Genomic DNA, 16,623 nt, shown 5'->3' with positions numbered 1-16,623 from the left:
AAGGAAAGGGAATTTTAATCATCTCTCCATTCAGTCTCAGTTGGGTAAATCATATCTAAGAGATTTGCATAAATATAAACCATCAAAGACTTTTCATCTTCAAAGGGGGTTTCAAGACCCTATAAGCTTTGTACTGTAATCATCGCAGGTCACAACCCTGCAGGAATAAGGCTGCTATGGCAACATAAAAAACTAATGCTTAAGGCTTAGCATAATATTCTGACTAATAGAAAGGAAACTCATTTTAAAAGCTGGCAGCCTATTTACCAGAAGCTGGATTAGAGGTGTTATTTCCCCTTTTAGCTTCCCCCCACCACCCCTCCCCAAAAGAAGGAAAATCTAATCACCCAGATCTTGAAAAAAAAAAGCTTTCCAGCAATTTGCAGTAACTTTACAATTAGGCCAAAATAAATCACAGCTTTCTCTGGTGAAGAATTCTGCCCTCCCATCTCTGCTCTGCATCATCACCATGGCCCTCTCGGTAACTTTTCTTTAGCGAAGAGAATTCCACTCAAAAATGTGCAAGAAGAAAAAAACCCCAATTCATTCTGTACAGTATGGCAGGTTACTACAGTGACAGAAAACAGTAAAGTTCACCCAGACAAACGCAGAAAATGAGGTGATATAATGGTATCAGTATACCCGCTTAAAACCCTTACCTGGTTTTTATTTTCTTAAGAGGAAAAAAAAAGTGGTACTGTGTGTATATTTTAGGTAAAAGTTAAAGAGCAGAGTTCCTGTTTTATTTTAAAATATTTTAAAAGTCACACTCCTGGAATTTTTGCTATCTTTTGTTTTGAAGGTAAAGCAAAAAAAAAGGAGCACATTTAATTAAATATTGCCTCCCTTCCTTTCCCTTGTAAAAGATTTGCAATAAGCACCAATACAAAAGGTAACGAGTGGAGAAGTTTCAATTAATTTTTTTTTTTTTTTTCAAAAGGAGACGATTAAATGTTTCCGGCCCGGTAAAGTGTTCATTTCAGGGAGAAAGGGGAAAAAAAAAAGAAGAAGGCGGAGGAAAAAAAAACCCCACAAAGCTTGGGGAGGGGATGAAGTAGCAAGGCCTCAGCAATTCTTTCAATTCCAGTGCACACCCAATAGTGTGTCGGGAAGAATGCACACTGGTCAGGATTTGTGGGAGAATTGTCCCGCCACAAAGGAGGGAGAGTTACGCTTGTTATAGTCCAATAAGCCATGCCAGTCAAACAAGTACCCACACTAGGGACAAAAGGAAAGCAAGAGATTCTCACACAAAAGAAAACAAGTAAGCCCATCTTTTAGTTGTGCATCAGCCTCCAGGTTTTCTGCTGCACATAAATAAAAATGAAGGGGGGGAGCGGGTGTGCATGGGGGGAAAGAAACAGCTTCTGGGAGACTGAAAAATCATGCTGGAGTGAATTTTTTGAGGATTGGGAAAAGAAGGCAGTGGTGTTAGGCAGAGTATGTTCTTTGTGTGCAAAGGTTGGGCAAAGGGAGAGAGAAGTAAAAGAAGGACTATTACGCAGAAGCTTCTGGGATTGGCTTGTTTTCCATGATGGAAATATAAGTTAGCCAGAGGGAAGGTGGAAGAGGATGAGGCGACAAAAGAGCCCTGGCATCCCATCTCCCTGCAAAACCTAGTTGGTGGCAGCAAGGGCTCTGCCATTTTGGTATTATGAATATTCATCACTGACAAGTTCTGTCTAACACTTACACGGCCGTAAACCGTGAGAGGTGCACTCTGGTTAATTTAATTACCCGTTGGTGGAAGGGGACGGCGAACCTTCCACCTTCCGTGGCGAGTGGTGGAGGCCGAAGGGGCAGCGCCACGGAACGGACGGGACCTGTCCCACCCCCGGCGTCCGGGGCTGAGCTCCGTGGTGTGCTCAGACCCATCTCCATGGCTCGATCAAGGTTAGGTGCTGAGATTAAAATAGACCCCAATGCGCCTGCCTGCCTTTCATCACAGCTTGCACGCATGCTAGCTGCTCAGCTAGCGGTTTGCAAAAAATATAAAGTGAATAATTAGGCATTATTCCTTTACTGGTGTGTTACAGCAATAATGGTATATCCAAACAAGCATCCCTCTTTTTTGACAATTAAAACAATTATAGCATAATTAGGCCTATTTCAAAGTTTTCTTAAGTAATTTGACATGCCAACCATTTACATTTCAGGTTTTTATTGGCTGAAAAGTCAGTCGTGAAACACAAACACACCTGTCAGCAATTAAAAAGGAAGAAGTAGAGAACTGTTCAGGAAATAATATCTGTGCTAATTAAAAACACTAGTTAAAAGCTTCCTGTTTGTTCCTCCAGTTGCCCCAAGGAGTGACCTTCCCCCCAACCCATTTTTTCATATGTTGCTAACATGGTTTCCCATCTCCTTCTTCCAATGCACATACCTAAGGCTCTTGGACAGACAATAATTTTGCTTGTTAGGGTAGTCTGAGAAGAGTCAGGCACTTACCCCACTACTTTTGATAATATGTTCTGACAGCAATATTGGTTCTTTGTCAGCCGTGGGAGAAATACACCTGGTTTTCTTTATAAACGTGTTCCATATATGCTTTTTATACAGCACATCACACACACACATTTAAGTGGATGCACTGCCCAATTACCTCAGCCAAGCAACAACATCATATGGCATTTGCAGCCTTCCTCTTAACTCACAGTCATTCATCTCTGTGCCGGGTGAACTTGGCCCAACAGCTTCAGTCAAAAGCAACTCTGTTGCTGGTACTCACCCATCTTATTTCCTCAACATTTTCAACCTTTGGCAGCATCATGCTTGAAGGCAGGGTCTTGGACTGCAAAAGCACCTCCAGATCTTCTTCTGCAAGGCCGCTGGACACAGAGTTTATCCTGACACACTTTTCACCATGGCCTAAGTCAAACTCTTCGAGGGTTTTCACAATGTTCAGTCTTGCTTCTCTCTACAGCATATATGAGTTCAGATGGACAGGAAAAGAAAAAGAAAGCATATTTTCTATTGATAGAAAAACACATTGAGAAAAAAACTTATTGAAACTACATGGGTGAAAAGCTAGACTGCCAGTATAGTGGTTTCCCCAAAATGTCTGTCACTCTTGGGCTTTATTGAAGCAGTCATCACACCAGAACCTCACAATTTTACCTCCCTCTTTACTGTTTCTTTATAAGTGGTGATTTCAATGCATGGGGTATCTACCACTTGCAGAAAACAAGACTTTTGTGACTGCTCGTGCTGAACATGTGTAACAAACACAAATCTTTATGCTAACATAACGTGTTGCACTGTCTGCTCTCTCAAAAACAGCATATTCTTAAATTTGCATAAAAAATTAACTTTTGTAATTTAGCTCTGTAATTTTGTCTGAATATCAAAAAGTACAGATGTATATATACCTCTTTGGTTTTCTTTTACTCCATGTATTCAAAGTGCATTAAAGGCAGTAATAGAATTCACAACTTGCATATAAAAACAATGCTGAAATAACTCCAAGGTTTTTCTTAGACCACATGAAAGGGCATTCTCTTGGCACAAAATAAAATCTCAAAAAGACATACGTTTCCCTGGTTGTTTGCTATTTTTGTGAATGTAAATTTACAAATCTGTTTAATGGTTGATTTGCATGAAGAATACTGGTGTGCTTTTCTGAAATGAAATGCATTTCTTGGCCTGGAGAAGGGGGTAGGGGTCGAAGGAAGGTGCTAGGCTCCTTGCTTCCTGCCAACTGAAGTTTCAACCCCAAATTCCTTCCACTCACCAACAGCCCCTAACAAATTTGCATTGTCAAAATGCACACTTATCATTTCATTTGTGAAGAGTTTTTATGGGGCTAATAAAACTTTAAAGCTCCTGACTCATGGAGGCTCAGGAATGACTTTAACAATATGCAGTTGCTGAATAGAGATGCTTTTAAAGAAAAAAGGCAAACTCAAAAGGAAAAAAACAGCTAAAAGAAAATCATCAAAGTTAATATCCAGGCTAATACAAATCAGCAAGAGAGCACATGACAGTAGATTTAAACCAGACGGATGCAAACCTCTGCCGACCAGAGGGGCAGAGGTGGTTTCCCAATGTGGTCTGAGTTAAACAGTGTGAGGGAACAGTAGCTTACAGTTGTCAGGACCGATGAGAACAGGGTCTCCCAGGCCAGTTTAAGACAGCTCTGCAGTGTACTGATTTACAGGGCTGGGACCCCTGATAATTAGGGTAAGTTTAGAGAAAAGCAATTGGTGGCTCTAACTGGCTAAAAGGAAGGAATAATGAAGCAGAAAGTTAATGAAATCTGAAGCAAACAGCCTTCAGCTTGGGGCTACTAGCTGTGCTCCTCAGAAGGCTGGGAGCATATGCCTGTTAATAGGACAGACGGGAACAAGGCACCCATGTATGCATCCCTGGGCTGCCATCAAGGGGCGCCTTCAGAGGGAATCTCTGGAAAAATGCAACCCAAAACACTTGAGCTGCTGTGAATGGACTCCTGGAGCCATTAGGAATGCCACATAAACATGCACACAGTTTAGTACAAACACGTCCAGCTGGAAGACAGCTCCGGCCCGTTGCTGTCTGAAATGGCTCTTCCAAATTTGGTAAACCCAACCGAGTGATGCCAGTACTGGGAAATACAAATCCCCTGTGTTTTCCTTCTCTGACTCAGGGTAACGGGTTTCTAGGGCTAGGCTGAAAGCTTCTGGACATGATGCAGAAGGGTAGCTTAAAATCACACTCCAAACCAATTTATGCTTTTAATTAATGTCAGGTTATCACAGTTTCAGCGCACACAGATGCGATTTGCAAAAGAGAGATCTTCCCAAAGTATCCTGTAAGGCAGCACTCAATTCCAGCTGAAGGCACATCTCCAGCAAACTTGCAGCCTAATTTGTTATGATTTTTTTTCAGAATATAATAATGAGCACTAGGCCATCTCATATCTGTTTTTCTCCTCAGTCTGCAAACTCCCTTCCCAAAAAAGACAGATCGTGTCTTTCTAGGTATATTTCCATACAAAACACTTATTAACAGGCTGTTGCTGTTATCAATTTACATAAACTAAATGTGCAGCCCTCTGGTACGTATCCCAAAAATAACCAACAACTTCACTGAATTTATACCAACCAACAAACATGGGGAGGGGGTTGATGTTTTTTTCCCATATTTTAATAGAAAATATGTTGCTATGTTAGTTAACACACCCATGCCATCTGTTGGGTTGAGAATTGATGCATTTTCTTAGAACCATTATGTGTTAGATCTGTCTGCCTAGATACCCCAGGAATGGAAATGTTTCCTTTCCATGATATAATACTTCTAGTCACTATAGTTTACACAGCAAGAATCAATTTATGTTTTTAATTGTGGAACAAACTGATGGGACCTGGATGCCAAAGCCAGAGCTTGTGAGGGGGCTGACTCTGTGCCTACTCTTCTACAATGGAGGAAATCTGACTAATGTTAGTGGGGAGTATCAGGTTCCCATAAAGGTTTCCAATAAAACATTTCATGGGTAAATAAAAAAATTATATACTAAAACCTTTGACCAAATGTACTAAAACATGGAGAGAAGGGAGAGCCCTTTCTGCCTCTTTAGGCAGGGAAATGTAGAGGCTATTCTTATTGTAGAATTCATGCAACAGCTAAAATCCTAAGCTAGATAAACTACTCCAAATTTGTAACAGAGTAAAAGGTAGTCCTTGATACAATAATATCCTTACTGCCAAGAATGGGAAAACTAGAATTTTTAAGGAATTGTGAGAAAAATATTTGCCCTGTTCTTCACATGAGAACTACAACATCAGATTATACTTTGTCATGAAGGAATAGCTGATAAAGAAATAAACCAAATCATTAAGTAAAATATTTCATGCTCAAGTAGCTCGGGATGGTGGTATCCTCCTTGGGTCCCATGTGAGCTGGGTTCTTTATCAAACTGAACAAGAGAGAAAGACAACAGAAGCTTCCTGGTAAATAGTGATGCTATTAAAATACTTTAAATTTGTGCTGGAAAGCTCACTGAGGAAAAAAAATGGTTGGTCAGGGTGGCTGCTTTAGCACCCCTTCTTTTGACTCTGAGGAGGACACAGGAAGAGGTTCATTATCATGTGCAGCTACGCCAACTGGTGAAGATAAAGGTTTCGGTGACGCAGCATCGCTGACAAATCCATTGCTACCCAAACACACACACAACACACACACCCCCATCCAGAAATGAAAAATGGGAATACGCACATTGCTGGCTCCACTGGCACCCATTAAACCTAATAACTAACCATCCTCATGAGTTTCTAGCTCTGAATTATCAAATCTGCAAAGAAAACAACATCCGTCCACTTTTACACTCCAGTGGAAGAGGTGGTCCCTCGCGGCAGGGCTGCGCAGTCTCGCCATCTGGAGAATAAATCGAGTGTGAAGTACAGTATAGTTTGGGACCAAGCTCCGTGGCGGCAGCCCAGCAGTTAGTTCATTAGTCCCAAACTTGTGGGGATTAGTGCGGTATCAGCTCTACTGTCGGATGGGATCAGGCAGGCAGAGCGCGAGACTCGGGGAAGGGGGTGGCGGCAAAGAGGGAGCCCCTTGGGCTTGTTGATAAAACCACACTGTATTAGTGCACCTGAGTGTGTGCTTGTGGTAACAGTATTTGGAAAGAGTTTCCCATCATCTGAATCAGTACCTTTCCATCCCTCCTTTTTTTCTTTTTCTCACCTTTTTTTTCCTGTACGTTATATGTAAAAACATAGAAAATTCCACTTCAGAACAGGAAAACTAAAGAAGGAAGAAGGCCACAGACTCCCACTCACCTTGGACACACTGTTAATACAGCAAAAGATGCTCAGATTGACAGCAGATGGAAAAATTATATTTTCTTCTTTCTTTTCTAACTGGTACAATTCCCTACAATCCTGCTTTTCAGCACTTTTTTCTAGATTTCTAGACCTACCTGATTTTAAGGACAAAATCTCTGTTTTGCTTTATTTTTCTTGCCTAGTCTTCCCCCTTTTTTTCTAAAGACCTCCAGGTCTTAGTGTAAAGATAGTGATCATACTTAAATATGTGTTTGTGTATAGATCTCATCCTGTTAACATCTTTTGGTAACGGTTCTTCATATGGAAAGGCAAATATATGAAGCACTAAAATGGCAGGCCAGAATCTATCATCCTCAATGCCATAATAAGCTGGCATGTTTCAAATAAGAGAGGAAAAATTAATTACTATAATCACAATTCAAGTTCTTTTTTTGTGACATGTCTGACATGATAAAAACATACAATTATGTGTTAATGTTAATTCCTTGGTGTGGTTTGTTTACAGAACTTGACTTTGCTGAATCTTTTGTCACTTGTATTAGTGCATGCCATACCAATGCATGTCTCAAATAAGATTTTGCAGAAGAGCACATGTATATTATATACCTATAGCAGCTTTTGTGCAAAATAGTTTCTGTAGGGGGAAAGTCTGACACTTTCTCCATGCATAACTCTCCATCAATGAAGTGATGCCATACAGACTGAAAGCATACAAATGCCATTTAGTTTCAAATTCACAAATGGGATTGGCAAGAGAAAAGACAAATTGCATTTGTTTTTAAGGAAACAAAGAGAACCATAAATGGGGAGCAGAGCACTTCTGAGAGCAGCAGGTACTTGTGTCATGAGACTTGCTTTCTACCTTACATATATCAGGTACTCATGAGAATAAATCTTTGAAATGGCAAGTACATATTTCTAGTTTGCCTTGTTAGACTGAAAAACTGTAAAACTGTGCTGTAAAATATGCACAAAGCCTCCAGGAAGTGGTCATTAAATATTTTCTTATTTTTACCTCTGAGTTGATAATCAGTTAACAAGTTTTTAAAGATTTAAGAAATTTTAGAACACATTTTCTTTTGGTTCAACATGGAACACACCAAACCCACCGTGTAACCAATCCTAAAGACTAAAAGGGGCAGGAGTGAGGACGAGCAGGGAGAATTGAGTCTCCATCATGTATGTTGCTATCTCTCCTCTGTATTTCAGGTAAACATATGTTTCAGTGTAATGCAAGACACTGATTTTGCTGCTACTGTTTTCTGAAATCTTCATATTATTTCTTTAATTTTTTTTTTGTTTAATACCAAACTTTCCCCTTTTCTGAAAAAGATTCCTTATGACATCAAAATGAGTCATCTAACTCTGTGCACTTCTAGCATCTGCTGCTTTTCTCTTTGCTCTGCTGATTGTCCTTACATGCAGTACATGATCTAGCAACACTAAAATGATGCAAACCTCAGTAGCAATCAGCATTGTGAACTAAGCAGCAATTTAATTATGCTCTGCTCAGGAAACCAAATTTCTTTGCCTATTTCTCTAGAAGCTCCATTTAAGGTTTGGGAACACATCAGTGCACTTATCAACAATAGCTACCCTGTATTTTTAAAATACAAGATCTCTAAAATCTGTCCAGGAACAGCTGTGAGTGCTTGCTGCCATGTCAGCTTAGCAAGCCTCTCCCCCCCTCTACCAGCGTGGACAATGTGGATTCTGAAGATATTAGGTGGGGGTCTATCCAACACCATCAGAGTTGGGTAATTTCCACATATGGTGGTCAGGTGGCCTGTCCTGAGATGCTGTGAATGTGGAGAAGCAGTGAACAAGAGCCTGAGGTTGTCTCAGCTAGCAGACAGGAGCCAGGGTCCAGGAATCCCAAGAAAGCTTTAAGGGTGCTCAGCTATGTCAGTACTAAATTCCTGCTGAGCCTGACTGACCAAGGACGTGGATTTGAATGCAACAGCAAGACATTACATCAAGGTATTTTTCTGACTTGCACATATCTCAGAGAAATTTAAATAGAGGCCAGTAGGCTGCTAGAATGAACTGGCACATAGAAATATTCACATAACATGAGGACTGAGTATAAATGTCTCAGTAGCAAAAATGATACAGCACTGTATATGTGTGTGTGTGTGTGTGTGTGTCTGTGTGTACATAAACACAGAGACAGGCTGATACCTTAAGATTATGTGTACAGAAATGTTCCAAGAGGTTTTTAATGACAGCAGTATATACAGCACCTTAAATAAATCAAAGTTTTGCTCATGCAGGTAGGCAGCTATTCTTCTGTCTGCCAACTTTTATAAACACTTACAAAAGAGATGTAAACAACCTTTCAATTGACACAAATCAAGCTAGCACTAATTTAAGCTGGCTGCAAGAAGTAGTCTCTTTACTTTTTTCCCCTGGCTTTCTGAAGATACTTTTTGTTTTGTGACAGATTAGCATCACAAATGAAAATTCTTTAGAAGCATTAGTGTTAATTAGTCTTCCTGGACAGTCCAAATGAGCTACTGAATGATGAAATAAGCCCACAAAATACACAATCTAATATATCAGTTAAGAAGAGGATTATACTTTTCTTTCATCTGAACTTAACATTATGTTAATTTTTATTTTAAAATATTAAAGTTTTAGATGTATTTACTTGGCAGTATGTAATAGATATCTATGGAAAATGTGTACGTTTAGACGTCTATTCTTTATTTTTACAAGTGGATCTTTTTGTTAATGCTGATAATGAAATGCACTGCTGTCTGTCAAAAGTACATATGCTTTAGCAAACTATCAATCCCTCTTCAGTAGCTGATTTCAGATGATTTTAAGTGAGATATAGATCAAATGTTTTAAAGAATGGCAAATTATTGCCTCAATTAATTAATAAATTGGTTGAAAAAACTACTTAAATTCAAGAGAGGTAAACAGAGGTTTTCTGAAAAAATCCTAGCTGGCCAGAACTTTATGCCTGCTTGTACAGGAGGAACCCAGTGTCTGCCCCAAGCTGCTTAATAGCTCCTAGGAACAAGGAAGGCATTAAGAAAAATCAGGCTAGGTGTGTCAAGGCATCTTTTATCCTTCCTCTTCTCTGGAACAAACTTTTCCCAGCATACCTACAGTCTCAATAAAACTATGTGTTTCAAAGAGATGGCTTGAAATGACAGCTGTGTTTCTGGTGTTGTGCAAACACTGATTAACAGCTCTTATTTCAGTTTTCATAAAGTGCCTTATCTGCATCAGTAAATTAGCAAATTAATATTCTGTAATGTGATCAAAGCCCCACAGAATGCCCTAAGTCCAAGTGTTCACAGTAAAACTGTAATGGTACAAAAAAGCCCTCAACTCTTCATTTTCAGCTTACATTAAAGTTAAGTGATGTCACCTTGTAGATGCATGTCTTTCCATGCAGTGGGAATTCAAGAGCAGAACTGGTCACTCAGGTGGGAAAGGCACTGCCAGAAATTCTCCCATCAGATGGGTTCTTGAGCCACCTAGAAGAGGACTTCTGAAACCTCCTCATGCCACAGGCAGTTTTTAAAAGCAGGAATTACCTCATGTATACTGTGAGATCATGCCATTCATATCAATTTCCATGTACAGCCTCTCTGAGAAAATCTATACCTCTGGATCAATTTAGTTCCCAGTTTCACCTGAAGGTTTTGAGCCTCAGCTGCCCAAAAGGCGCAACTGCCGATGTACATCCAGACTCTGCTTTGGGGCACTGAATCATCTATTTCCTCCAAACCACAATACAGGTGTGATTTCAGAGATAGATCTCTTCAGGCATCATGCCCAGAGAGTGGTTTGGGCAGGACTGCACAAAGCTCAGCTGTCCCCACCCTGCTCCTGTGATGCAGCTCCAGCAAAGCCTGTGTCCCTCCAAACACTCACAGGAGCTGTCTTGCCAAGCCCCAGGGTGTGCAACATACCCTCAGTTCAAGTTTAAAAACCTCATGGTGGTATGCCACCCTGCTCATAGGCTGGAAATCAAGAAAACCCACCCAAAAAACCATACTACAAACCCAACTACTCCATCAAAACCCCACGAGGAGACTCAGGGTACCCATGTGCTACTTATGCATCACAGCACTTAGTCTGCTCTAGAGATTTGCCCCTATGCCATGTGGGCACAAGCCCCTCTGCCACACTAGGTGAGGGCAGCAGGGATCTCTCCTTGGATCCCACACACTCAGCATTGTAGAAGTAGCCTGGAATTGCAGTAATTACTTCCATGGGAGAATAATGTTGTGAGATGTTCAACACAGGAAGCTTTGATCTAAGGAGCTTTGCACTAAATTGACACAACTCTTACCTTCCTGCAAAACAAACTTGTTTCATAATTGTATTTCTCAGTCAGTGCTCACCTTAACAAAGATCCACCCCACTGAGCTGGATTTTGCCAGAGATTCTTCTTCTTTCTCTACCAGAAGAAGGGCTTGCTTTTGATAGAAATTCCACTTGCATGGGGGACTGGGGTGACTCAAGGAACCCAGCAATCCCACTTCTCCCCAAATGCAGGCTTTAGCATGTCCTGCAGGCAACATTTTCTCAGATGCCTCATATGATGAGGCAAAGCCCACTACACCTTCTGGCAGAGTCCCTGAAGGATGGGCAGTGGTACAAAAGCAGTTGCCCTCCCTTCTTTCCACCCCCACACCCCAGAAGTGGGAGAGGGGAAACAGCACTAGAACACCATGTCCCATGTGTCCCTGTATTGGCAGTGACTAGCTGAGGCAGAGAGTGATCCCTGAGACAAAATAAAATTATTAAAAATAAACTCCATGACTCATATATTCATGGCAAGGAGTATGAACCTTTTAGAAATGAATTCACTTGTGTTCTGTGCTCTAAACAAAACCTGTCAATGTGAATTTTTCCCTGCCTAGACCTGTGATTGGTGTCAAAGGAACTGAGGTTTTTTTCCTGTTTGAAAGTGAGACCTGAGAAGGTGGTTGTCTTCTAGGTCAGATCTCTGTCAGTCCTCCAGGATTGTGGGGTGGTATTTGTACATCACTGATAGATGTATTGTCCTGGTACAGTACAATACACACCTCTATAAGACATGATGAGAATTGTTTACTGGTATTCTTCAAAACTTGATTAAGTTCCTCATTTAGATATTCCTGATGGCAGTGGAACAAGTTACTAGACCTTATAACATTTCCTTCCCTAAGCTTTTCTTCAACTTCTTTGATAAAATAAATTATTTTTAAATGCTAGGTTGACTGAGAAGGTGCTCCTCAGTGGGGCTTCTGGAATATCTATGAAGTATAAAGTAAAGTTGGTGCATATCTCCCAAGAAAATGATAAAATAAACCAATATATTATTATTTCCGCAACATCTAAGCAGTTCCTACCCTCTTCTGCTTATTTCCATTCCATGCCCCACTTTTTTCCTTATGCAAGCTTTTCTAATCAACTTTTTCTCGAGCTGAGATGCAAACTGGATCACTGATGCAATCCTATTAGAGAAACTCAGGCTTTTTTGTGTGGGAGAGTAGGATTTTGTTTTTTACCCCAGCCCATTTAATCAGTCCTGTTTACAGCCTGGCCAAACAAACAATTGCACCACTGCAAGCAAGGGCATGGCAAAGGATGACAACAAGCAGCGAGGAAGGGCAACATGGAAAAAGGAACTTCTTGAGCAGTTTTTGTTTTTCTTTCCACCACAGCCCAGCCAGCTGAGCACCCAGCTGCAGTACTGTTGCACCCAGTTTGTGCCCATGAGGAGAGTGGTAGGTAGGACTCCAGCAGATGCCCGCATCCCTTAACAGCCCTCACTACAAGCCCCCATTCTTGCATCCATATGCAATTCCCCATAAAATTACCTCAGCATAACCAACAGGGGCATCTGGAAGCAGAGCACCTTCTTAAATTATTGATTACCTGAATAACACAACTTTTGCCTTCATTTATGTGGTTCCCTTCATAACATTTTTCCAGACCTGAAGTTGCAGGGCTCCTTCACCTGTGCTTTTGTTAGCTTCTCTTGCATCTGCTCAAATCTGATACGAATTTCATTCACTTCAAGCAGACTGTCAGGGTTTGAGTTCAAATTCTTTACACACGGCTTATCAGGTATTTTCTCTCATTTTCCAGACAATGACTCTGTCAAATGTAGTGAAAGTAAAAGTCTAATAAGAAAATGGGTTCAGCTTTGAACCATTTCTATAAACATACAATAAATGCTGGGGTCAGCCTGGACCTTGTACTGATTTAACTGCTTCAGATTTATTTGACACCAATAACATTAAGTTGATGCAATGCTCTGGCATGAAACTATTTGCTAAAATGCTACTAGCAATATAATTTATTCTCCCATGTGAATAAAATTCATGGACAATCAGGATTTTACAGCAATATAACTGCATTAATACAGTACTGCTGCTTTGTTTATCTTATATTAATATTAAACCAACAGTGATAAAATAGAATTCAGTGTTTACAAGTTTGACACCCATTAAACTGCCTTTTCTCTCACTTTCCTTTCCTCTTATATTTTTGGCCAACTTGCTTTATTGTTGTGTAACTGTCTGAACAAAGTATACACTTAGAAAATTTTTTTTGACCTTTTGACTTGATATGAATCTCCTTCTTGTTCTGAATGAAGGACTGCCATAGGAATTACGTGAAAATGTGTTCTACTTACCTAAAAAAAATAAGCACATTTTTGGGAAACTGTTCCACTTTACTTGCTAACCAGTTTATATTTTTGATTGTCCTAGTAATAATGTGTTTTGTATTAAGAACAGAAGGTAGTTTTCCCCCCAAAGTGCTCAGGGACATTTTTTCCAGCCAGAATCCCCATTCCCATCACCTGCATCAGGGGCAGGTTAACCCTGGTGGGACTCAGGTGATGCTCCCCTCCCTTTTCTTGGCAGTGGCTTCTCCCTGCACTGCCAGCCTGCCACCAAGCATGGTGTCTGTTTGGCAGCCACCCCTCAACCTGCGGAAGCTCCCTGGCTCCATTTCCTCATTCCAGCTGGCCACTGAGGCACTGTCCCTGGCAGTGTGCTAGCAGTGCTTGCGCTGGTATGTGCTGATGCTGCTGGATACAGAAGGTTCTTGGTGCTCTTTCCTGGTTGAGGTGTCTTTGCTTTTGCTTAGGGTTGGGCTGGAGCCAGCACAGTCCAAAGCGTTCCTACAGTTACCCTACATCTAGAGCACTTCTCTTCTGAGGACAAAACACATAGTGGCATCAATGCTCTTTGACTTTATCTGTTGGAAAGTTCCCTACCCATTTCTCTCCTCCCTCTTCGATTTGGCAAGCAATCATCTATAAACTTCCTAGGAAGTCCCTCTTTAGAGGCAGCAGGTTTCTGCAGCATGGGTGCAGAAAAAAGTCCTTCTTGAACCCACTAGACCACTCCAGTATCTGAGGGTGCAAAGTACAACAGTACTAGAAAACTATTGTAAAATTTGTACCTTACCAAAGTCTCTTTCTTTCCTGGTTCTTCATTTGATCTATCACCTTCCCCACCGGGCTTCAGATGAAGTCAAAGAATCACAGGGCTGCTGAGGCTGGAAGGAACCTCTGGTCCAATCCCCTGCCGGACACCCAGAGCAGCAGGGACACCCAGAGCTGCGCACTGGGACTGTGTCCAGATAGCTTTTGAATATCTCCAAGGATGGAGACTCACAACTGCTGGGAAAACTGTCAGTGCTCAGTCACCTACACAGTGAAAAAGTGTTGTGATGTTCAGAGAGAACCTCCCGTGTTTCAGGTTGTGCCTGTTGCCTCCAGCTCTGTCACTGGGCACCCCTGAGCAGAGCCTGGCTCTGTCCTCTTTGCACCCTCCCTGTAGGCATTTATATACACTGATGGGATCCTCCTGAGCTGAACAATTCCAGTTCTCTAAGCCTCTTCTCAGAGGAGAGATATTCCAATTCCTTCAACTTTTTTGGAGCCCATTCCTGAGGTTTCTCCAGTATATCCATGGCTCTTGCGTACTGATACCTCTGGCATCCCCCTCCACATGATTTGCAAAGTTTAGAAGTTCTCTCTGCTCTTTTCAGACATCTTTGAGCACATTAAAACTCTCTATTTATGTTTTAATGTTAAGGTCCACTTGAAAAAAAAAATACTAGTAATCAGCACTCCATTTTATTCATTAATATTGTTGTTTTTAAAATTCTCATGTCCCTTCATGCTCTCAGCATCACCTTTTCCAATGCAATTCTCATTTCCAACTGAGTGATTTGATCTTTGCTATAAGATAATTTTTCATCTGTTGCTTATTTGGCTTTATTTCTTCTTGACCAGGTTTCACAGCTTCAGATTCTGTGTTGGCAGTTTCTTGGCCAGTTTTCCTTTCCTGTTGACCAGATATAATCTCTGCCAGTATGGATGCTAAGTCCTCTATTGCTGGCCAAGCAAGAATCAATCATGCTGGATCTTACTAATATAAATTTACACTTAATAGAAATGTAATCCTCTTGGGAATTAACATCTGCCCTAACATAAACTATGTCACATTTTATGAATGCTTATGAATATTAATTAATTATTCTAGCCCACTTACATGCATGTTTGTAAATAGACAGCTATTAGGACAATTAAAACAGCAAGATGAGTAGCAAAATGGCTTCAGTCTAACAGCTATATAAATAAATATATATTAAAGAATACTACTTCTGCCTGTGTTTCTCAGGACAGGCTGTTGTTCCACTCCGTACGCATGTGGACCTACTTTCCAGCTATTCTCGTTTCACATCTATATTGCAGAATCACTGCAGAGCCACAGGCAGGATGAACCCCATTGTCCTCCAGAGCATTCAAGCTTAGCACAAATGCACGATCTAGCGACGAGAGCTTTCACGCAGCCAATTCTGCGTGCCCAGAAGTTCAGCTCAGCTTTTTCATCCTGAACAATGGGGAAGCAAGGGGGATAGCCTAATATTTCATCCTCTGTTTTGCCTACGTAGTCTTTGTCCACCAGTGTTCTGTGGCATTAAAGGTGAACCTCTTTCATGCAATAGCTATCAAAAAGCCTTCCTCCTCTAGACAAGGCAATGATGAGTTAGAGTCACTGTTTGCTGTTATCCTGATCTGCTTTTCAAATGAACGTGCTTTTTCTATGATCTATATAACTTGTTCTGCTCCTTCTGTGTCTTCCCACACCATGGCACACAATCTCTAGGTTAAATACAGGACATAATTCTGAAAATTCGTTTTCCTGCTGTCCTGTCTCCTAGGCATGTCCCCCTCCCTTCAAGCTCTCCTCGTACTTTTTTTTTCACTGCTCGTAGTCGAACGAGTTATTGAAATGTTTTGTTTGTTTTTTGGTGTTTCCCTCCCTCACCTTCAGTCGATGTTTGTAAAGCATTTAACACTACACCAGGCGGGTTAATTTACTGCACTGGTAAAACAGGCTATTTGGAGTGTCTTGCAACACTGACATGTTTTCAGCTTGAAAATCAGATGTCTCCATCCCAAAGGAAAGAATTCTTGCCAAAGCTTTGTTTATATCGATGCCAGGTGCAATCTGGCCCAACAGTGGTAATGACATATGAACACTAAACAGTTTGTAAAAAACATACTTCAAAATGAAATTTGAATCCTGTCTATAAAGACCCAGGTAAAGGTCTTACTAGGAATTTGCCTGGTGTAGAAAAGTATTTCTTTGTAGAAACATTAATTTGGCTTCTGGGCTCCCTTTAGTGTTATTAGTGGCCTCTGATTTCAGTTTTTTCATTACAGTTTGTTTTTCTTTTGCTTCTGGTAGAGCTTTCAAAGCCAAAGGTTTATTGTGTAAAAGCATTTTAACAAAAATTACTGTAATTACTGTATTTAATATTTTATTTTCTACATGGCTTTTGCATGTATGATTAGGAAAATAAACCTTTTCTTTTTTTG

General features: G+C 40.7%; 1 protein-coding gene across 2 annotated transcripts in view; it reads right to left on the bottom strand.

Moving 5' to 3' along the window:
• CLYBL (citramalyl-CoA lyase) overlaps positions 1-16,623 on the bottom strand; it is a 164,936-nt gene that overhangs the window by 25,380 nt on the left and 122,933 nt on the right. For both annotated transcript variants that reach the window (XM_030234906.2, XM_030234907.2), the window contains exon 3: positions 2,729-2,917. In XM_030234906.2, coding sequence (XP_030090766.1) covers positions 2,729-2,917 — 189 coding nt within the window. The remainder of the gene's footprint in view (positions 1-2,728; positions 2,918-16,623) is intronic.

This window comes from Serinus canaria, chromosome 1 (genome assembly GCF_022539315.1).
Source record: "Serinus canaria isolate serCan28SL12 chromosome 1, serCan2020, whole genome shotgun sequence".
Lineage (NCBI taxonomy): Eukaryota > Metazoa > Chordata > Aves > Passeriformes > Fringillidae > Serinus > Serinus canaria.
This window is presented reverse-complemented; position numbering and strand designations above follow the sequence as displayed.